At 37.4% G+C, this 25,033-nt stretch overlaps 1 protein-coding gene across 2 annotated transcripts in view; it reads right to left on the reverse strand.

The window, feature by feature from the left end:
• The window catches only part of LOC150096621 (transcription initiation factor TFIID subunit 4B-like), a 383,016-nt gene that overhangs the window by 265,393 nt on the left and 92,590 nt on the right, over positions 1-25,033 (reverse strand). For both annotated transcript variants that reach the window (XM_090407990.1, XM_090407989.1), the window contains exon 6: positions 4,774-4,893. In XM_090407990.1, the coding sequence (XP_090264116.1) occupies positions 4,774-4,893 (120 nt within the window). The remainder of the gene's footprint in view (positions 1-4,773; positions 4,894-25,033) is intronic.

A 25,033-nucleotide genomic window follows, 5' to 3' on the forward strand; every position in this document is an offset into this window, starting at 1 on the left:
TGCGTAGCAACGCGTAGCTAGTGTGGTTATATATTCGGAAAGCTTTTTGTGACACAAACCGGTGCTTAAATTTTACACAGTTCGGGATTACTTTATTATCCCGGCAGCGTTTCAGGAACGCTAGACGATTTAATTGTCTAGACAGCTTCAATTTCAATTTACCGTATTGGCGGGCCTTCCGTGCGATTGCATCTCCGTGGATGATGTTGATTCTCGTAGACAGGCTTATACGTTGGTTATGCATTATTAAAACACTTAAGGAATTGAACAACGTAGTTAAGGATATAAATTATATTAATCTTCAATAAATATTTTCCGATATTTTGGCAACGTCACGTTGCCATCTTCTAAAGGAACTTACAAAAAAAGTTACGTGCACGTAGGCACTACAACACAGAAACTGGGAATGAAGAGATGAAGCTATTGTTCTCCTAACAGTCCTGATGGTGCCCTCTAGCGGGCTAAGTAGGTGTTCTTGGCCGTTGGGCTGAAGGTCTGCTGATGTAGGCCTCCCAAATTTGGGGCAGTCACATACAACCAAATTTGTTGAGGTTTGGAGAATTTCTTAGGGCTGAGGCTGATTCCATAAAGAGTCTTTCAAATTTGTATTTGCTACGGTGTATCACTGTAGCTTTCTTCCACCGTATTCTGTGGCGTGTATCCAGCGCATGACCCGCAAGTCCAGAATGACTGTATTTGTGAAAACGGATGTAGTATTCTTATTTCAATTTCTTCATATTCTTTTATTATCATTTCACTGTATATATTGAAAAGTTTATTACTGATTATTATTGAAAAGGATATTATACATTTGACATCATACTTGTCTGACTCTTTTTTTGATATCTATTGCTTCATTATTAATTTCATTTATAATTTGTATCTTCTGATTCCAGTATAATTCTATTATTATTCTGAGATCTTCTGTATCAATTTGAATGTCATTTAATATTTCCATTAACTTTTCATAGCTTACTGTGTCAAAGGATTTTTCCTTTATCAAAATTTAAAAGCCTCATAAAATTTGTCTAAGTCTGATAACATCTGCCTGATAATATAGGGCTCAACCAGATAAGTAAAAATGTCATTCCTCTCTCATATGAAGTGCCAGCACACTGCTAGAATATCACTAATGACAAGTGTTGCATTTCTCACACATAAGTGGTTCATCAGCCCTCAGTAAATAAGAATGTCTAAGATGACTGTGACCTATGCAGAGCCTAGCAAGAGCTTCCTTTCTTCTGTTTCTACGTTGACTAATCTTAAGGCTTAATCTCATGCAATCTGTTTGTCAGTGCTTCCTGCCAGGAGTATTACCAATGGACATTAACTTTGATTTTATAAACTGGGTACAGTCAGACAAAGACAATCCTAGCAAGACAAAGATTATGGTTCGCAAAGGAAATACAAACAGAGAAGCTCTTGAGAAACAAGCATACCATAATGGAGAAAGAATTGAGGAAGTCAGCAAGTTTGAGTACCGGGGATCCATTATTAATGTGAAGAATTGCTGTTCAGAAGAAGTCAGAAAAAGGTTAGGAATGGCTAAAACAATAGTCAGAGACCTGGCTAAAATCTGGAAGGATAGATCTATCTTCATGGGAATTTAAAGTTAAGGATTTTGGATGCAGTTGTTTTTCCAACAGCGACTTATGGATGTGAGACTTGGAACCTAAAGAAGTCAGATAAGAAACGGATATCTGCGTTTGAGATGTGGTGTTACAGAAAGCTGCTGAGGATATCATATACTGAAAGGCATACAAATGAATGGGTGTTAAGAAAAGATTAGTTAAAACTTTAAGGCTCCTTAATGATATTGACAGAAGAAAGTTAAAATATTTTGGACACAGATAAAAGATGGAAGGGGGAATTCTCAGAACAGTAATAGAAGGTAAAGTTCCTGGAAAAAGAGGCAGGGGTAGACCATCAACGAGATGGATGAATGGTGTGTATGGAGTGACTGATCTACAGAGAGTTGAGGCTGCCAGAAAAGCAAACAACAGGACTACATGGCGAGGCACATCACTGAGCATCGGAGTGACCATATGGCATCTGTAGATACCCAGTGAACATAGAGAGGTATAGTCAGTATGTCAAAAAAGTATGAGCTGATCTGGCAGCTGCCAGATCAGCTCATAGGAATGTTATTTCCAATGTGGCTGGGAATCCAACACACTGAAAACCAAAATTAAGGATCTTTAATTTTGTACAAAGGTTGTAATACCTCATCAAGCACTGATTGTGGATTATACACCAGAAATGGATAGCCTGTAAAGAATTCAGTCTGTATAAATTACACACTTTTGGTAGGAGTTTTCTATGATATGCACAAGTGCAAGCTGAATGTCATGCAACTCTGCTGTATAATTACTGCAATTTAATGGGATCTGGTTGGAGATAGGAATGTTAAACACAGTATCACAGCCAACAGAGATCTCTGCTGATGTGTGCGATATTGGCTCTCCTAATGCTGAGAAAAGACTAGTCCATGTAGGATGATCTGAAGAGACTATCTTGAGGACATAATTAAGAGACAAACATTTTCATCTACCTTATTATTGAATTACTCTGGATTTAGAGAACGATGTTGGAAGTTTATTTTGCACTTGGTTAGACTATAATAAATTTAGTTTAATCTTTTATCCAAGTGTAAGCAAACAAAGTTTCACCTGAAAATATCTTCAGGACTGAGGTAAGGTAGTGCAACACCAGGCAACTCCGAGCAAAGGTGGACAAAGCTCTCTCATCACTCCTTGTCTGAGAGCTTTGTCCACCTTTGCTCGGAGTTGCCTGGTGTTGCATTATGGGAGATACTGAGACAAGGAGTGATGAGAGCTTTGTCCACCTTTGCTCAGAGATGCCTGGTGTTGCACTACCTTACCTCAGTCCTGAAGATATTTTTAGGCGCAAACTTTGTTTGCTTACACTTGGATAAAGGATTAAACTAAATTTATTATTTTCATTTAAGTGATAGAGGGGGATTGATTTGATTTTTTTTTTTTTTTGTGCAAAAACATCAAAGGTCATATTGCACCAGGACAGGTCACAGTAGTAACTGGTTAGCAGGACAATCACAAACATCTATGCCCTTGGTGGGATTTAAACCCACAGCCTCTTGGCTGGAGAGCAGATACACTAACCACCTGGGCAACCAGGCTAGTGATAGAGGAGGGTTCAGTTGATTCAACATAAAGACTGTGAATGGGTGATGTTGCAAAAAGCAGCACAGTAACTACTCAGACACCCTGATGATGGATAGCATCCAACCACTGCAGCATGCTCTTCCTTGCAGAACTGTAATCAAGCTTTGAACGTATAAGTGCACAAAAACACAAATCATTCTGGCAAACCACTAAATGCGAAGGATATTCAGCACTTTTTTTGTACTTATCCTAGAAATAACAAATGTCTGTAAAGAATGTATCAAATATAAGTCCGAAGAACTTGGACTCAGGTGCTATAAGGATAACAGTTTGTGCCAATATTAAATAAATCAGGATCAGGGTGAAGCTTTCTTTTTAGAGCAAGATTTTTTTTTGTTTTTCTTTCTTTGCAGAGCAAGATTGTTATCATGCTCTTTTGCACAGGTGGTAGATCCACAACAGCCAGCATGGGAATGTCCATATTTCTGGAATTTGAAGCATCTCAGTGGATTAGGGATGTACAGTCTAACAGGACAATTGAGATACCCTGCTTTTACAGATGTTGAAGGCTTAGGAGGATCAAAAGTAAGGATAATGTATCTAGGTGACCATCCAATGGATCAGGAGGCACCTCATACCTGTTGCCCCCCCCCCCCCCACTGGTTTTCCAGCTCTGAATATATCTATCTCCTCATAGGAACATCAAGGAGATCCCACTCTGAGATTACTCCTCTACAGGAAATGAGTATTTTATGAAGTGTAACTGTTATTGTTATTCCATTGATTAAGATTGCTCTGAGTAATTTTTTGGAATGTTGTTGACACGTTTCTACAGATCACTAGAAAATAGTTTCTTAACTGTTTTGGAAGAAACTACCAGTCCTAAAACCCTTTTGAATAAAAGAGGGAGACATTTTCCCTACTGGCTTTTCACATGTTGCACAGATGATTAGAAAAAATGGTACATTTATACTGGAATCATGTCTTTTGTTTCTTACTTCTGTTATTGAAAGAGGTATCAATGTTATTACCTGAATGGGACTTTGTTAGGGCCCTTAAAACAATTGATAATAAAGAATTCATGCTTGAGTGATTTGTTCAACACCAGAGCTCCCCACACACCACGGCTACACTCTCTCCAGAAAGCAATAACTGCGCGCAGGAGTGGGAAGCCAGGGCTATCCCAGACCACAGGGAAGGAGACTTACTGCAGCATGCTTGACCCTTGCAGGCAAGCCCATTAGCTGATTGATCTCGTCTGGACCCAGAACTGCCCATCTTGCTGAAGCAGAGGTAGTGCAAGACTACCAGGATTCCCCTTTCTAAATGACCATGGGTTGCACTGCATGGCAAACACGCCTGCAAGGTGTTTGATCCCAGTGATGGCTGGGATCAAATACCTTGTGGAAGATAGGATAATAAACAAACTCAGTAGAGAAAAAAAAACAAAGAAACTTTTTGTTTTTAAGAGGGTTTGAAAATGTGTTTAAATTGCATCTACAGAGACCAGTACCATTTTTTTTCTGAAAGACATTTTGCTGTATTTATAGTTTAAACAAAGCTGGTTAAGTAAAAATAATCTGAATGCTTATCTACACCAGATGTATATAATATTTTAAAAGAAACTTACTATCAAGCTTTGAATGAGATCTTTCACTCTTGTTGCTACATCCTCAGGTTGCTCACTTGCCAGTCGAATGAGGGTAGAAAGGAAATTTTTACATTTCTTCTTTGCAGTATTTGGAGACATCTTTAAGAAATTAGCATTATTCATATTTTTATTATTAGTCTTACATAGTAATTTTGATATGTTAACATAAATGAAACATTTAGCTAAAGAAATGCATAATGGTAAACCCCTAACTCGATAACTTATCCTATTCCCTCAACTATATCCTACCATACCAGGGAAATGATTACGAGCAAGGTGATTTTCTGTTGCCTTCCTTGCCGTAGTATATTTTATGACTGTAGCTGTGTGTGTTCTGGGTCTGGTTTGACTGCTTGTAGGATGAAAACCTCCTGATAAACTGGTGGAAAACACCCTGCTGTCCACGCCCAAGACCGGCTAACTTGGCTATTGGCTGAGGAATATCCTTAAGCTCCTCACACCTCCAACAGGAATCGAACCTAGGACACTCCTTCCCCAGACATATGGTTGCAAAGCACATAGCCACTAGGCTAACCATGCGGATTTGAAAACTTGGTAATGATTAATTTTAGCAATAGTACCTGAATTACAAAAATATAATTTTTTTTCAACTGCAAATGTGTATACAGGAATCTTTTGTTTATTTAACTACAGTGGGGAGGCAATTTGTGAACCCCACCTATCAAAACTTGTAAAACCTATTGTATATTAGTATTGAACAGACCAGTGGCGGCCTGTACATAAGCATGGCGATACTGCAGCATCCCCAAGGAAAAAATTAAAATTTGTGTTTATAAATAATAACAATGCTTACAACATTACATAAATGCAATAAAACATGTTAAAGGTTGTATTGCATTATATAATACAACCTTTAACATGTTTTCACCGGAAACAAATGTACTGCGATCTAACGCCGATAGTTTACGCTTGTCGTTGTGCGGTTATATCATTTCCAACTGTAACTGCTCAAACGGCAGTGCATTTTAGTATTTAAATTAAGGGGATATTAAATCCCACATTGTTTTAAAACCGAATAAGAAACTCAGAGAGTTTCATGCCGAATATAGTAAACTATAAAAATATCGGCGAATACTAGCGTGAGCCAATGCAAGTAGTCCTAGTACGTTGTACAATACCGGGCAACTCATTGCAAAGGTGAGTCAAGTTCTGATAGTTATTCTTTGGTATTTTCCATAATGTAAAAACACACTTCCTAGGAAATATATGCTGTTATTACATTATGGTGGGAAGTCACTACCCAGACTGGTTTCAGCCTTTTTTGAGGCTTCATCAGTGAGTAGCTAGACCAAATTAATACCAAAGGGTATAGCTAAAAGAACTTATATACTTGCTATACGAGCTGTCCAAAAGGTGCATCCATTAAGTTGCTTAAATATAAAGAGCCAGCAGGCTTCATTTCTCCTCCTCCAACTTCCTGAGATGACCAATGGAAATCACCTCTACCCATACAAAAAGCAGTAAACCCTCCATGGATGTGTTTTTACCAAAGAACCACAGTAGGCATTTTGGTAAAAAATACACTAGAAGAATCTAAAAAAAAAATTGGTCCTGATGGGAGTCCTACAAGTGTGCTCAAAATTTGTGATCCAGAACACTTGTCCTATATCATTGTTACACTCTTATACTCAGCCAGATCTATCCCAATACATGGAAGCCAGCTTATATTTAGCCCAATTCCCATCCCTACACAAAAGTATATCTCTGTAATTTAACCACTAACATATCATTCCCTCATCAGTACTGAACCTGTTTACCAGGTCCAGTGCGAGTGCCTCTGCTTGTACTTTGGACAAACAAGATGTTCTGTTGAAAAAGGACTACAAAAACAGCAATCTTATATCAGCAATAATAAACCTGAAAAATTGGCCTTGCTTAGCATGAAGTGGACTGGTTCACAACTCGACTTTTACATCGGTGCAAGTTTAGGTTTGAGTGATTATGTAAAGAGGATGCTGAAGCACTTCTACACTGCCAAAATTTAAATCAGAATGATTGCCTATCCATTGCCAAGATTCGGGAGAGTCATCCTCACAACTGACAGGCAATAGTGCAGTCCTCCCCCCCACTTTTTTTTTTTGCTAATATGATATAATGATGGTGGCTGTGTCACTCAATTCATTATCTAAATTTGATTTTTTATTTCAACCACTAAATTTTAGCTTGAATTGTAATCTTATTTTGTAACCACTCACAAGGTGGCATTCTGGCAAATGGCTCTGCTCTATAAAAAGAGATGACCATTCTTTGTTCTAGCTTCCCCTTGTGATTATGCATTGATGATGATGACCAGTTAGTTTCTTTTTTTATTATTGTTGAATGCATGTGTCCAGTAAACTTCACTATGTCACAAGTGCCATTAAAAACAAGTTTATAAGGAAAAAAAAAACGACTTATAAACATGCTTATAAGTTGAATTTTTTTTATTCATGAAATATATTGTTAAATCTGTCAATGCATTTCTGAAATTGTCTTAATACAAAGATGGCATACTGAATAATTCTAAAATAATTTATTCAAGCTGATTAATTAGATTAATTAACCAAAATGCAATGTCCAGTTTTCCTTCATTGAAATATGCAAGTATTTCAATGAAGGACTTTAAAGTACATGATTGTATAGTTATTATTTTTGCATTAATTAATATTAAAATGTTAATGATGCATTTTACAACAAAAATTGATTATAAAAATACAGAAGTTTAAAAAAAAATGTTTTCCTCCAATTTCTTTCTAGCAAGTTATCTCTATTAATGCCTTTGCAATGTAGATAAATCAAACCAAACATTTTTATTTTCTGATTGTTAGACAGTGTTCCATTTCTTCAATGACAATTTTTCCTTTTTACAAAAGAAAGTATTAACTGAACACAGCTTGTACTACAAATACAATAACTTTTTTCCTCTTTAAAGTCTTTTAAAACTGCTGCCAATATTAAAACCAACTGACATTATAAACACGACTTGCTAAAACATGCAAATTGCCATTTTCAGATCTCTTAATTATGTCCAATTTAGTATCTATTGAAATTGATTGAATTTTTTGCACCTTTCACCACTGCACTGTCACAAACACTATGTCCCTGTTTTCCATATTTCAAGGATAATAAAAAAAAGAACTATATATTTATTATTATTATATGAGCACTTCCATGGAGCCTGAAGACTCATCGTGGGAGACCTAATCCATCAAATCTATCATACTTCTCCTTTAACCCATTAACAGACAAAGCACTCACAACTGACTCTGGTAACCTATTCCACTCATTCACAACTCTCCAAGCAAAAAATATAGTCCTCACACCCCTACCTGACCACACCATTATTCAACTTCCAAGGATGTGCCTTGTTCTGGTCCCTCTAGCCAAGTGCTGAAATATTTCCCCTGCATCTATCCTATAAAACCCTTTAAACAACTTAAATGTTTCCATCATATCCCATCAACCAACTTCTGCAATCCACATGCCCTTAATCGATCCTTAGGGAACATTCCACAGGCCAACCACCATCTTGGTCTCTCGCTTCTGAATCCTTTCCACTGCTCCCTCATCCCCCAAGAAACCCAGGGGACCAGACTTGAGCATTTAAATATATTGTTCAGTTTTTTATTACCCTTGAAATATGATCATACTATTAATGTGGTCAAAATGTTCAAATAATAGAAGAACATTCAATATAGCATAGAAAAAGGAGGAAATTACTAACGAGGCAATTTCTGTTGCATGTGGCAAAATGTCTGTGAACTTTGAAAATCATAAAATGCTTATATGCACAGGATTCTGTGTTCCATACATGAATTGGTAATTGCAATTAGTCTGTGCAATGTTCATAAACATCAAATGTTCATATCTTGAAAGTTTGCAAGTAGGGTGTTCGCTTGTATTCAGGGTGGTAAATGTACAATATGCATCATCTCTTCAGACTTGATTGATGGATTTGAAAAAGTGAAGCCAGATGGACACTAAAATCACACAGGAGGATTACTTCAATGTTTTGGTAATGGAACTGCACAAAGTCAAGCATCATGGATAAGAAATTGAAGAGGTCAGCGATTTTCAGAATTTTTTTTCCGGAAGTAGCAAATGAATGTTACTGAATGGGGAACCTTAAGCCAGGGAGATCAAAAGCAAAGAACTCTAAATTTGGCATTTTATGTTCATGCTTCTAACTTGTGAAGCAGGAATCCTGAAAAGAGGCTGTTCCACAAAACTGCCATTCAGCATACAGTGTGCTCATTAAATAATGAGAAAATTTGTATAAAAATAAAGAACAACCATAGAAAGATGAACTACACTTGGTCATCGACTTACGACCGACTTCCGTTCTGGCTGACAAGTCGTAAGTCAATCTGGTCGTATGCTGGCCATATATTTATTAATAGCATTCTTTAACCTTGCTAATCTTTTTATCATCTTTATAATTTATTTTTATAATATTTTAAATTTATAATTATGTATATTGTACATAATGTGAAAAATAATACTGTATTGTAAACACAAAAATACAATTTAAAATTAATACAAATAAAATTTACAAAATCAATTTTTAATCTTTGCTTGTGCTGGGTTGTGGATTGTTCGGGTCATGGTGCAGAACCTTTCACAGCTTCCTGAATTCATTCTTTGTCCTTAAGTATCTTCGATACCGTGGAATGTGATAACTTCAAGTCACGTGCTATCATATTCACTTTCTTTGCCTTCATACTTCTAGATAACTTTCATTTTACACTCTAAATCAATAGTTTTCCTGGACTTCTTAGCTGGCGTATCTGTAGATGAAGGCATTTTCCTTTTACTAGACATTTTATGGATAGTATTTCAGTAGAATTTTAATTAATACACCACACGCAACAGATACTTGAAAGCGCCTGAGTGTATGTGAGAGATAGTTATCGTACGATATCGTATCCCATAGTTATCATACGCGTAGCTGCCTGATTTATTATTAATTTATTATTATTATTTTTTTATTTATTAAATGGTCGTAAGTCGACAACCAAGCATATTTACTTTCAATATAATGTTGACATCATTTATTCAGATGCCTAACATCAATCTGTTAGATGTCTAAAGATATAGACTGAGATTGGCAAACAATCTTCTGAATGACCTGCACTCAGTCAAATTGGACTTAAGAATTTTGTTTTCAATTCAGAAGTGAAAAAAAGTCTGCTGATGCCAAATCCAGTAAATATGGTAGGTGTTCAAACACAGTGGTGGATTTGGGAGAGAGAAATCGTTTCACCTTTAATATATAATGTGCAGGAACATTGTCATGTAGCAATAGCCACATAAACCATTTACTTTTAATCATTCCATGTTTCCCTCTCATTCATCCTAATGCACTGATTCAGACATCGCATGACACTGAGATACTGACTGTTAACTGTTTAGTTTAGCCTTCCAGAACATACTGCTTATGAAAATTTTGTGTGCATCAAAGAAAACTATCAGCTTGGAGATGTCAGTGATTGCTAGTCCATGCTTTGCTGCTCTGTTTATGGGTTGTATTAGAACCACCATGTTTCATTCCCGCTCACAGTTTTCTCTAAAATGAAGTTATAATTCTTTCTTCTGGGTCTTGGTCACTTTTAACAAAATAAATTTTCACAGCAAGCAACGCAATGCTTTCCAAGCCAGCCTGGTTAGCAAAGTAGTTAGCGAATCTGATCTCCAGCCAAAAGGCTGTGGGTTCGAATCCCACCATGGGCATGGATGTTTGTGACTGTGAAAATACTAGTGGTGGTGGGCAGTAGATGATGACGAGGTTCGCTGTAGTTGGTGGAGAGAGAGAGTTGTAGAGCTTGGTGCCCACCCTCAATGAGTTTTTGGACACCCTGGAGGTGTCATGTAATAATAATAATGTTCAGGAGTTAAAGAATGCAGTATGAATTAACAAATCTTTCTTTTGCCTAAATTTCCTAGCAAAATTTCATGAGCTGATTCCATTTCTGACATTTAATTTCTGTGCAATCATCTGAGTGGTGATTCAACAACTGCTGTCGATAAGCTCAAACATCCCACTTTTCATCAGTCTGAATCCGGATAAGTTTGTGTGGTTATGGATCGTCTTACATCAAATCACTACCATCTCAAAATTGTGCGAATCAAATTAGGGTAACAGGCAATCATTTCTATACATGGTTTTATGATCATTAACTGTTTTTGAGGCAGATTTTCCCAGTTTAAAATAAAATGTTATCTCTGATTGGTCCATTTTTGGCATGATGTATTAACCCCCCCCCCTTCCCCTCCAGTGTCCAAGCAAGAATGAATGAAGTTATCACAACACGGATGTGCTCATTGGAAAAAGAACACTCCGGCAGTTAATATATATTATTTTAATCAATTCTATTTACAATATCATACAAAAGTCTCATTCATTAATGGATGCATGAAAACAGGATATAGCTTAATTAAGAAGGGTGATTTAAGAAAAGTAAAAATCAATCACACAAGTCAAAGTAGCTGTTATCACTTAAGCCAGATAACCTAAATGATATTTGTAACCAACTCCATATTTTGATGGAGGATCTTTCATTGTTTCTACAGATTGTACTAATGTAGAGTGCACTGTCCACCAACACAATTTAATTTACTCTCCCAAAGTAAGAGAAATTTTTTTTTTTTTGCAATTCTGAAGAAACAAGAATAATGCAAAGTGAGATGCAAAAACAATGGGTGTTTATGCATCTCATAAGTATCAAATTCCTGAGATGTACCCTCAAGGGGTGTACAGGTTACTTTACACCCTTGAGGGTACATGTCAAGAATCCAACATTATCAGATCTTATATTTCTGTCTTCTCAGGCACTTTTTACCATATCAATCCACTTATATCTTGATCTTCCTTTGGGTCTTTTTCCTGACAACCTGGCAGAGAAAACTTGTTTTGTTAATCTTTCCTCTCCCAATCTATTTATGAGAACATACCACATGACATCAGCTCTAACACATTTCTGGATGCTAACAATGTCAAGTTCTTTCCTAATACCTTTGTTTTTAATATGATATTGCCATTGATGCCATCTCTTCATTCCCCTAATCTTTTTCAGGATTCTCATATCTATGGTCTGGAGTCTTTGGTCAAGTGTTTTATTTCTAACCCAGCTCTCAGATCATAAGTTAAAGGTGGTTTTGAACACTGCCTTGTATACGGCTAATTTAGTGTTTTGACTACTTACTCTTATTCCATATAAATATAATAATAATTAACAGAGGAGACAATGCACATCCTTGACTGACATCAGATTTAAAATTAAATCATCTTCCTGTACTTCCTTCAATTCTAACTGCTGACTTACAACTCAAATACAGACTAAGTATTGCTTGATATAATGCACATTGACACCATGCAAATGTAGCGTTTTGAATAGCTTCTCTCCTGGCAACTTGTCAAATGCATTTTCCACATCTACAAAACTTAAATACATATCTTTGTTATATTCCCATGATTTATCAACTATTTGACGTAAAGTGAAAATCTGATCCTGACAGCCTCTATTTGGTCTGAATCCAGGTTGTTCTTCACCAAGCTTTTCTTCCGCAATTCTTCTCAACCGTTTCTCAAGTATACTTGCATAGATCTTGCCAGGAACACTCAGTAGGGAAATACCTCTGTAATTCTCACATTCAGTTTTATTTCCCTTTTTATATATGGGTACAATGAGAGCCCTACTCCAATCATCGGGAATTCGTCCTTCTGTCCAGGCTTTCTGAACTATGCAGTTCAGAAAGTCATTGCAAGACTTAACAGCTCCATACTTTAGCATTTCTCGTCAAATATCATCTGCTCCAGCTGTCTTTCCACATTTCAGGATTTTGATGGCTTTTTCTACTTTCAAGTATGGATCATCATCATCATCATCAAATTCCTGCCATGTACCCTCAAGGGGTGTACAGGATATGACAGTACTACATGAAAAAATTACATCATTACTAACTTCCTATCTACAATTTTCCTCCAAATCAGTCTGTTACTTGTCAAGACTCCAACATTATCAGATCTTATATTTCTATCGTCTAAGGCACTTTGTACCGTATCAATCCACCTATATCTTGGTCTTCCTCTGGGTCGTTTTCCTGCCAACCTGGCAGAGAACACTTGTTTTGCTAATCTTTCCTCTCCCATTCTATTTAAGTGACCATACCATCTGAGATTAGCTCTGCTAACGCATTCCTGGATGCTGACAATGTCAAGTTCTTTCCTAATATCCTCATTTTTAATATGATATTGCCATTGATGCTATCTGTTCACGCCTCTAATCTTTCTCAGGACTCTCATATCTGCGGTCTCTAGTCTTTGGTCAAGTGTTTTACTTCTGACCCAGCTCTCAGATCCATAAGTTAAAACTGGTTTCAACACTGTCTTGTATACAGCTAATTTAGTGTTCAGACTAATTTCTCTCTTATTCCATATAAATTTATTCAACTGACTTCCTACCGTACCAGCTTTGCTGATTCTGTTGTCTATTTCTACATTTAATCTACCATCTTCAGTAAAAATCGTGGCTAAGTAGCTGAAATGTTTTACTTGTTCCACAGGTTCTCCATTCACAACACAGTTGACATTTTCAATGATTCTGCCTATTTCATTGTCTTTGTCTTTTTATTGCTGACCTTCATACCATATCTATTACAACAGCAATTGAATTTAGTTAGAGAATCTTGCAGACTTCTAGCAGATTTATTTAGAAGTATAACATCATCCGCATAAAGCAAAGAGCTGACATTAACATCTCCAATTTTGATATCAGGTTTAATAACCACTTTTCTTCATAATGTGATCCATATAGATAATGAATAACAGAGGGGATAATGTACATTGTTGTCTCATACTAGATTTAACATTAAACCATCTTCCTGTACTTCCTTCAATTCTAACTGCTGACTTACAACTCAAATAAAGACTAAGTATTGCTTGATATAATGACCCGTTGACACCATATAACTGCAGCGTATTGAATAGCTTCTCTCTTGGCACCTTGTCATATGCCTTTTCCAAATCGACAAAACTTAAATACAGATCTTTGTTATATTCCCATGCTTTCTCGACTATTTGTTGTAAAGTGAAGATCTGATCCTGACAGCCTCTATTTGGCCTGAATCCAGCTTGTTCTTCACCAAGCTTTTCTTCTACAATTCTTCTCAACCGTTTCTCAAGTATACTTGCATAGATCTTGCCAGGAACACTCAGTAGGGAAATACCTCTGTAATTCTCACATTGTTTTATTTCCCTTTTTATATATGGGTACTATGAGAGCTCTACTCCAATCATCGGGAATTCGTCCCTCTGTCCAGGCTTTCTGAACTATGCAGTGCAGCTCTGTAAGACTCTTATACCACCATACTTCAGCATTTCTGGTTGAATATCATCTACTCCTGCTGCCTTTCCACATTTCAAGCCTTTGATGGCTTTTTCTACTTCAAGTATGGATATGTATTCCTGACTGCATGCCTGGTCAGTGTTTTTTTATCACTGTGCTGTCATCACTGCTTGTTTCATTTAGCAGTTTTTCAAAGTAATTACTCCATACTTCAAGGATATCTTTTTCTCCTGTTTTCATTTCACCTTTATCATCTCTAATTGCTTTTACAGCACTCTTTCCTCCATTCCTAAGCTTCTTCAACAACCTCCAGAATATTTTGCCACCTTCTTGATATTTATTTTCTATATTCTTGCCAAAGTCCTCCCATGACTTTTGTTTAGCTAGTTTTACACACTGTTTAGCTTTCTTACATTTGTCTCTGTATTCTGTAAGAGTAAAAGCTGACTTATTTGCCAGGAACTTTTGATATGCTTTCTTCTTTTCCTTCACTGCCTCTTTAACTTCCTGTGTCCACCAGGGAGTTCTGATTTTTTTTATCCTTGCACACAACCTCACCACATGCCTCTCTGGCAGAATCAATCAATGTTTTCTTCAGAGTTTGCCACTGAATCTCCAAAGCTTGATTCCTGTTCTCAAACTCTTTCATTTTCTTTTCAATAATATTTCTGTATTTTAGTCTACAGTTTACATCTGAGAGCTGCTCAACTTTTATTCGCTTTAAAACTTTCTTACATGTTATTCTTTTCAATATTAAATTCAATTTTATCCTGCTCAAGACTAAATAGTGATCACTTCCAATTTCAAATCCTCTGTACACTCTGGTGTCCTGCACCAGGGAGAAAACATCACTATCAACAATAACATAGTCAATGAGACTTTTCTTATTCCTAGCCTCTTCTCTCCATGTGAATTTGTGCACATTTTTATGTTGGAACATGGTGTTAGTAATAACCAGTCCATGTCCTGAGCAGAAATCCAACAGATATTTGCCATTATTATTAGCTTTGCTCTTTTCTCCGAATTTTCCCAAAATATTTTTGTATGTCTCACAATCATTTCCTACTCTACTATTTAGATCCCCAACAAGGACCAACTTTTCCTTTTTCATTGTGTCAGTTGCTTTTTCTAAAGCCTCAAAAAATTCCTCCACTTCTACCTTAGTAGAACCTTCTGTGGGACCATAGGCACAAATAAGTCTCATTGTCCAGTTCCCCATTCTCATATTTGCCCACATTACTCTACTTGAGACTGACTGCCATTAGCCTCGTATTTTGTGTTGAATACTATGGCTACTCCTTCATTTCCTTGATTGTCATTGCCTGAATATAACATTTTGTATTTATTGCTCAGAAAGATCTCACCAGTTTTGGTCTTTTTTGTTTCAGTCACCCCTATTATGTCGATATGGTACTTATCTAATTCCTCAGCCAGCTCCTTTTCTTTGCCATTCAGGCTTCTTACGTTGATAGTACCGATCTTTAACTCCGGTGATGTTGAGTTGGGGTTTGTTTTCAGATTTGTTCCAGTAGCTGACTTTTTGCTGTTTGCCCTGGTGAAAACAAAGGGGGCCTTGTTTAACCGGGCGACGCCCCAGCCGGCATGAAATTTTGTCATGTTGTACCATCATTTTTTATTTTGGTTTAACCAATAAGAATACAATTTGGTCGGCTAAATCCCAAATTGCCAGCCCATCCTCGTTCGTTCAGTATCAAAGTAGATACACAACAGGGTGCACCACGAGAAGGTGAGGATTGGACATTAGGTCAGAAGCCCTGGTCGGTTCTCCGCATTCCTTTAAAGGGTATGTGGAGGTCTCCTCTCAGTTATACAGCTTTGACCCTTCAAGTATAGATATGTATTCTTAATTGCATTCCTGTTGGGTGTTTTTTACTCCTGTGCTGTCACTGTTTCATTTAGCAATTTTTTGAAGTAATCACTACATACATCAATCAAAGTTATGTTTTTCTCAAGTTTTCATGTAACCTTTATCATCTCTAATTCCTTGTATAGCAAAAGTTGACTTATTCACCAGGCACTTTCAATACACTTTGTTCTTTTCCTTCACTGCCTCTTTAAATTCGTGTGTCCACCATGGAGTTCTGATTTTTCTATTCTTGCAGACAACTTCACCACATGCCTCTCTAGCTGAATCAATCAATCATTGTGTCAGTTGCTTTAGAAAAAGCAACTGAAGCAATGAAAAAGAAAAGTTGGTCCTTGTTGGGGATCTGAATGGCAGAGTAGGAAATGATTGTCAGACATACAAAAATATTTTGGGAAAACAGCAAAGCTAATAATAATGGCAAATAATTGTTGGATTTCTGCTCAGGACATGGACTGGTTATTACTAACACCATGTTCCAACATAAAAATGTGCAAAAATTCACATGGAGAGAAGAGGCAAGGAATAAGAAAAGTCTCATTGACTATGTTATTGTTGATAGTGATGTTTTCTCCCTGGTGCAGGACACCAGAGTGTACAGAGGATTTGAAATTGGAAGTGATCACTATTTAGTCTTGAGCAGGATAAAATTGAATTTCATATTGAAAAGAATAACATGTAAGAAAGTTTTAAAGTGAATAAAACTTGAGCAGCTCTCAGATGTGAACTATAGATTAAAATACACAACTATTGAAGAAAAAATGAAAGAGTTCGAAAACAGGAACCAAACCTTGGAAATTCAGTGGTAATCCTTAGAGAAAATCCTGACTGATTCAGCCAGAGAGGCGTGTGGTGAGGTTGTCTGCAAGGATAGAAAAATCAGAACTCCATTGTGTACACAGCAAGTTAAAGAGGCAGTGAAGGAAAAGAAGAAATCATATCGAAAGTTCCTGGCAAATAAGTCAGCTTTTGCTCTTAGAGAATACAGAGACAAATGTAAGAAAGCGAAACACTGTGTAAAACTAGCTAAACAAAAGTCATGGGAGGACTTTGGCAAGAACATAGAAAATAAATATCAAGAAGGTGGTAAGATATTCTGGAGGTTGTTGAAGAAGCCTAGAAATGGAGGAAAGAGTGTTGTAAAAGGAGTTAGAGATGATAAAGGTGACATGAAAACAGGAGAAAAAAGATATCCTGAAGTATGGAGTAATAACTTCAAAAAATTGCTAAATGAAACACGCAGTGAGAGCACAGTGGTAAAAAACACTCAACAGGCCCAACTGTATGGATATGTATTCCTGACTGTATGTCAGGAACATATATATCCATACTTGAAGTAGAAAAAGCCATCAAAGGCTTGAAATGTGGAAAGGCAGCAGGAGTAGATGAAATTCGACCAGAAATGCTGAAGTATGGTGGCATAAGAGTCTTACAGTGGCTGCACTGCATAGTTCAGAAAGCCTAGACAGAGGGATGAATTCCAGATGATTGGAGTAGAGCTCTAATAGTGCCCATATATAAAAAGGGAAATAAAACTGAATGTGAGAATTACAAAGGTATTTCCCTACTGAGTGTTACTGGCAAGATGTATGCAAGTATACTTGAGAAACAGTTGAGAAGAATTGTGGAAGAAAAGCTTGGTGAAGAACAAGCTGGATTCAGGCCAAATAGAGGCAGTCAGGATCAGATCTTCACTTTACGACAAATAGTTGAGAAAGCATAAATACAGATCTTTGTTATACAAAGATCTGTATTAATTAAGTTTTGTCGATCTGGAAAAGGCATATGACAAGGTGCCAAGAGAGAAGCTATTCAATATGCTACAGTTATATGGTGTCAATGAGGCATTATATCAAGCAATACTTAGTCTGTATTTAGGGTTGTAAGTCAGTAGTTAGAATTGAAGGAAGTACAGTGATATGGTTTAATGTTAAATCTGGTGTGAGACAAGGATGTACATTATCCCCTCTGTTATTCATTATCTATATGGATCACATAATGAAGGAAAGTGGTATTAAACATGATATCAGAATTGGAGATGTTAATGTGAGCTATTTGCTTTATGCAGACAGTGTTATACTTCTAAATAAATCCAATACAAGTTTGCAAGATTCCCTGACTAAATTGAATAACTGTTGTAATAGATATGGTATGAAGGTCAGCATTAAAAAGACAAAGACAATGAAAATAGGTAGAATTGTTGAAAATGTCAACTGTGTTGTGAACAGGGAACCTGCAGAACAAGTAAAACATTTCAGCTACTTAGGCACAATTTTAGTGAAGATGGTAAATTAAATATAGAAATAGACAATAGAATTAACAAAGCTGGTATGGTAGGAAGTCAATTGAATAAATTCATATGAAATAAGAGAGAAATTAGTCGGAACAGTAAATTAGCTGTATACAAGACAGTGTTCAAACCAGTTTTAACTTATGGATCTGAGAGCTGGGTCAGTAGTAAAACACTTGACCAAAGACTAGAGACTGCAGATATGGGAGTCCTGAGAAAGATGAGGGGCACGAACAGATGGCATCAATGGCAATATCATATTAAAAACGAGGATATTAGGAAAGAACTTGACATTGCCAGCATCCAGGAATGAGTTAGCAGAGCTAATCTCAGTTGGTATGGTCACTTAAACACATTGGGCAAGGAAAGATTATCAAAACAAGTGTTCTCTGCCAGGTTGGCAGGAAAACGACCCAGAGGAAGACCAAGATATACGTGGATTGATATGGTTCAAAGTGCCTTAGACGATAAAAATATAAGATCTGATAATGTTGGAGTCTTGACAAGTAACAGACTGATTTGGAGGAAAATTGTAGATAGGAAGTTAGTAATGGTGTAAATTTTTCATGTAGTACTATCATATCCTGTACACCCCCTTGAGGGTACATGTTAGGAATTTGATGATGATACTATGGCTACTCCTTTTCCTTGATTTTCATTGCCTGAATATAATATTTTGTATTTATTGCTTTTTGTTTTATATTTTATGTTGAGCCATTACACAGGAGATTGGTTGTTCAACAAATAGTACATTAGTACCGATGGGAAGTGGGTTGGGAAAGGTGGAATTTGTTTACATTTGATTTGAATGACTTTAAATTGTATTCTTTGGGAAACACAGCAGGTGGGAGACTGTTCCACAATGCAGCAGTTGCAGGGATGAAAGAAAAATAACTTGTTCTTATTTGTTTCTAGGTGTACTGTGAAGGGATGTTGTGCAGGAGCTGCACGTGTTCCAATGAGCTTAGTACTGAGTGGAAGAATTATTGATGTTATTTCAGATGAGCATTTCCCATGGAAATATTTGTAGAATATACATACTGCAGAAACTATACGTCTATGTGAAAGTGGGCGGGGAGTTGGTAAGGGATGGATTATTGATAAGCCTAATTGCTCTCCTCTGTATCGAGTCAAGCATTTTGAGAGAGTTTTTTTTAGGGGCCTCACCCCATATCTGGGAGCAGTATTTAATAGCTGTTCGGGGGTGAAGTAACGTCTTGAGCGAAAAAGAAATCCTAGTTTTTTTGAGGCTGAGGATGCAATGGTTGTGTTATATTTATGCCAGGAGAGGTTTGATGTGAGGGTGATTCCAAGAAGCAAGATCTCAATCTGTCTGGAAATTTGGGTATCGTCAAAAAAGGATACTGGAAAAAATGGTTCTTTTTTATGGGAAATAGTACAGAACTGGGTTTTGTTGGAGTTGAAATTTATGAGGTAATTCGAACTCCACTGCAGGATGGCTTGGAGATCGGGGTTTAAGGTGGTGGTGGTTGATATTCTGTAGGTTGAGGTGAGCTGTGTAGGGTAAGGCTTATCAAATGCAAGTGAGGAGTGTAGTGTGCTGTCGTCTGCAAAGCTGTATATTGGGTTGGAGGTCAATTGCAGCAGGTCATTGATATGTAGCAGGAAGAGAGTTAGTGAGAGGACAGAACCTTGTGGGATCCCAGCATTAATTGAATGGTGAGAGGATAGGGAGCCATCCACCATCACACACACAGTGTGCGTCCAAACAGAAAGCTGGCAATCCAACTACAGAAGTTCTGGATCAGGCCGAATGATGGTAGTTTGCCTAGTAGGCCTTTGTGCCAGACCCGGTCAAAGGCTTTGGAGATATCTAGTGCAACCATTTGAGATTCGCCAAACCTCTCCATAGCATTTGTCCAGAGATGAGTGACGTATGTGAGTAGATCTCCTGTTGATTGGTGGTGGCAGAATCCACACTGGCGGTCATTTATTATGTGAGTGTCTTCAAGATAGTGTAGGAGTTGGGAATTGATTTTTCCTATTACTTTTGACAGGACTGAGGTAAGCGAGATAGGGCAGTAACTGAATGGCAGTGACTTGACACCCTTCTTGGGAATGGGCTGAATATAGGCCAATTTCCAGTTTGTGGGATAGATTCCAGTGGAGTAAGAGAGTATATATAGGTGACATAGGATAGGGGTCAGGTCTGGAGCACAAACTTTCAGAACAATTGGGGGAATGACATCAGGGCCAGGAGTCTTTTTTGTATCTAATTTCGACAGAAGTTTTCTGATCTCATCCTGGCAAAAGGATATAGGGGACATTGTATGTTGGGTATCTGGAATGGTTGGGGGACATTTACCTTCGTCAGTTATGCATTCATTTGAAGCCAAAAGATTGGCTTTTTTTGTGGGTGTTGATGCAGTAGAGCCATCTGGGTATGATAAGGATGGGAATAGTGTTGGACAGAAGTTACAGCCAATTGCTTTGGCTAGAGACCAAAAGGCTCGGCTGCCATTTGATCAGGCTGCTAGTTTCCTGCTTTTTGCTTTTTCGAACTCTGTATTTGAAGCATTGATTGTTTTTTTTTTTGCATCTATTATGGGCTTCGGTGTAAGCTTTTGAAGGAGGATGAGGTTCTTGATTTCAGCCAGTTGTGGTATGTCTGGTGTTTCATCTCTACAGCCTTGGCATATCTTTTGGAGAACCAGGGTTTAGTTAGGGAATGGCAGTTCAGAGTGCTATGTGGAATGTATGTATTCATGCTGGTGAGGATTACTTTAGTAATAAGCTTGGCGCATATGTTTGGGTTGGAAGGCCGAAAGCAACCATGGGAATGCAGCATAGAAGTTGCAGAGGCTGTCCCACTTGGCACTGTTATAGTGCCAAACTACACTTGTATGGGAGTGTCTGTGTAAACGTTGTTGCATGAGGGAGGAGATGAGTACTAGGTTGTGGTCAGAATTGCCCAAGGGGGGCTCACTACTTTCACTGTGTATTTGGAGGGGTCATTGGTGAGGAAGACATCTAGGGTGTTTGGGGAGTGGTTTGGTTATCTCTTATTCTGATTGGGATCTGGACAAGGTCTGTAAGGTCGTTAGTGATGGCAAATGTTTCAGCATCTCTGCCTGCAAGATCTATACAACTGGAGGAGGAAAGCCAGCTAGCATTGTGGACGTTAAAATCTCCTAGGAGGACGATTTCGCTGTTGGGAAAGTGGGATTGGAGAAAGTCTATTTTTAGGGAGAGGAAATTAAAGAGCTCAGGGTGGTTGGTTGTGTTGGGGGAGCGATAAAGACAGCAGATGAATTGGACTGGGTGGGGAAGGGATATTTTCAACCAAAGAAGGTCAAAGTTAGGTGCACTCTGGCAAGGTTTGTCAGAGCGGATGTATGCGCAGACACCACCCTTAGGACAAAAGTTGTTAAAGAGTGAGTAGTTTGGAAGGTTGAGATAAGTGGTGCTGGGGGGGTAAGATTTGAGTTTCTGTCAGGAAGAGTAGGTGGGGCTTGGTAGACTGTAGATGGTAGTGGACACTATTCAGGTTGGAGTTTAGGCCACGGATGTTGGTGAAGTGGATGTGTAGGTTTTTTGAGAGTCATATGTTGGACTGCATGGGTCTTGCACATTTCCTATGCAGTGCCTGCAGGTTGGTCTCCATGGTGGCTGCTAGTGGCATCACTTGGTTTTTTCACCAGTTTGTCTTGACTGTAGTCGATGATCCAACTGTTGTCGCCATTTTGACGTTTTACTTTTAGTTGTCTTCGAAGCTGGTGTCTTTGTTCCTTTTGTGCACATGATAAGTCTGGTTGTGCAAGTATGCACAATTGGGGACAGGTGTCTTTGAACTTGTTGTTAATTGCTGTTATTATTTTTGATGTGCTTATCGGCGTGTCGCAAGTCACTTTTACTAGGCGTGGAAAGTTCATTCCATCCTTCCTTTAATTTATAGGCCCGAAACGATGGCACCTGATGATATTCTTAGGATCGATGTTGCATTCTTCAGCTAGTTTATTGATGTCCTCTTGTAATGATTTCCATTTTCTGCCAGAAGTTCAAAATGATGGCGTTGAGTTTTTTGTGTTTGGCCTCCAAGTCATTTACCGTTGATGCGATTAGATCGCGAAGTTCTTTCGCTGGCAAAGTAGAGCTTGCATTGGTTTTAAATTTGTTCTAGCTTAGCTTCAACTGCACGTATTTTGCAGGTAAAAGTTTCATTTAAAGCATTGATGTGTTGTTCGAGGTTTTCGACACGTTTACCTATGTTCAGAAGTAGTTTTACCGAAGGGAGGCACAGCGAACAGAAGAACGGCTGGTTAAGTTCGATAAGTAGCTTTGTCTATTTTCGCGCAGGAAGCATGCAGCCAGTGGCAACAGAACTCGCAGAATATGCCCTTTTTTCTGTCTGTAACACTAGTTTTGCAGTTGCGGTGTTAAATTCTGAATGAAAGGAAATGTATGATAATAGTGTTTCATTCAGGATTTAACATGATCTGTCATTCCCTGAGCCAAATTTGCTGATCAGATAAATATCAAATTATTACTTACTGTTGTATATTCCATAATTATATATTCTAATAGTTGTTAGTTATTTATCTTGTGCTAATTCTTTGTAGAGTATATATATCCTATGTAAGCTGTGCATGGAAACTCTGAATTTAATCCGCTTATGTAAACCATTGACAAGGACATAGCCAACATAACAGAAATTGAGTGCTGTGAGAAATTACGAAGTTATCCGCCAGAGTATATTTTGGCACTAGTTGTTATGCTGTGTTAATGAATCCAACACAAACCGGATTTTTTGGCGCGAAAATGAGAGAGAAGAGACATGCGCTGTTGATATAGAGAGGAGAAAGAAGCGGGAACTAGTGAAACCGGGTTGAAGAGACAAGGGAGTTCTCTGTTGTTTGATTTACCTTTTCTCGGGCTCTTGTTCGTATCCGGAATTCCATTTGCTCGTCCAGTAATAGTGAAGGACAAGAGGCATGACAAGGATTGCCAAGGAAACCTGAAGGATAGCTAATTTAAAGCAAGGAGGAGGCATGTGTTCCCAAGCCAACCAAACCACTACTAAAAACCAAGTTTCTTTCGTACTAATGTGAGCTGAGAGAGAAAGCTATTAAGAAGCAAAGAAGTGTTTTCAAGAACCAGTGATAATAGGCAAAGTATACCAATTGTTCCGGTAAGGAAATCCTTTCTATGTTTTTGTGAATATACTAAAAGGGAAGCGTATTGCCATAATAACAGTTTAATTCTGAACATATGAGTTCTTGAAGCTTGTTCTAAGAGAACGTGATATAAGTTAGTGACTGATTTACTAATAGATTGATAGGACTTTAGAAATTCCTTGGTGTGTATATTTAGTGAAGTGTGCTTTATATATCCTGAAAAAATATTCGTGCTTAGAAGCTTTTAACAATAAGAAGGTGTTATGTCGCTTTTTTGTTCATTGGTTCTTATATGCTGTTTATTCTTATTACTTCCCTGTTAAACTTATCTCTTATTCCCATATATAATCTTCAATTTTAAGACATACTACACTTATTCCGTTCTTTATTTAAATCTCCCCCTTTTTAATAAGCAGTCCTATTGGCCTCTCTATAGTTTAACCATGTGTAGGTTACTTAGTGTTTAGGGCTTTGTCCTTGTGTGGGACGTGACCATTTACACATCATTCTGAATAAGTCCAACCGATGAGCATTGACAAAATTTATATTATAACTGCGCCAGCCAATACCGAGGATAGATGTGACTCTTACCCAGGATGGCTCTCTCAGAATGGTACACAATGATTAAACTACAATAAAACTTATGTTCAGTACTCTAATTTCTTGCATGCAGTCGTGGCTCGCTTTGTTTAATCATACACGTGGGTTCTTCACACTAAGTTTGTCAATATTTTTATGAGCGGCTGTTTGAATTCATATATTATCAACAGGTCAGGCAGGTACTAAGAAACATGTTTAATAAAATAGAGAAATCATACAAGTAAGCATTATTACTAATTATAATTACTAATTAGCTAATTTAACAATAATGGACAACTACAAAAGGCACCACCTAAGTAGCAAATGAAAGATAACTAAAAAAGGTCAATAAAGGTTAATTAGCTTTATACAAGTACTGAAGATGCCTGTGATACTCAGGCGAAAATTATACTAATAAATAATATTTTACGTGAGTTAATTCCGTTATTATAATTTTAATTGTCTACTCACGGAATTTCCTTACTGAATCATATTTATTTTCTATGTTCTTACCAAAGTCTCCCCATGACTTTTGTTTAGCTAATTTTACGCAATGCTTTGCTTTCTTACATTTTTCTCTGTATTTCCTAAGAGCACAAGGTAGCTTTACTTACCAGGAACTTTCAATATGTTTTCTTTTCCTTGACTACCTCTTTAATGTCCTGAGTGCACCATGGAGTTCTGATTTTTCTATCCTTACAAATTACCTCACCACGTAACTCTCTGGCTGAATCAATCCAAGATTTCTTTAAGGTTTGCCACCAAATCTCCACGGTTTGGTTCTTGTTTTCAAACTCTTTCCGTTTTTTTTTTTTTTAATTATGTTTGTGCATTTGAGTCTATAGTTCTCATCTGATAAATGTCTAACTCTGATTAATTTCTAAACTCTATTACACATCCTTCTTTTCAATATTCAGTTAAATTTTATCCTGCCTCAACACTTAATGTGCAATATCTTCCAATATCAAACCCTCTGTATACTCTTATGTCCGTAACAGTGGGGAAA

Source organism: Typopeltis vanoorti, chromosome 18 (genome assembly GCF_054136105.1).
Source record: "Typopeltis vanoorti isolate ZY-2024b chromosome 18, IOZ_Tvanoo_1.0, whole genome shotgun sequence".
NCBI classification, from domain to species: domain Eukaryota; kingdom Metazoa; phylum Arthropoda; class Arachnida; order Uropygi; family Thelyphonidae; genus Typopeltis; species Typopeltis vanoorti.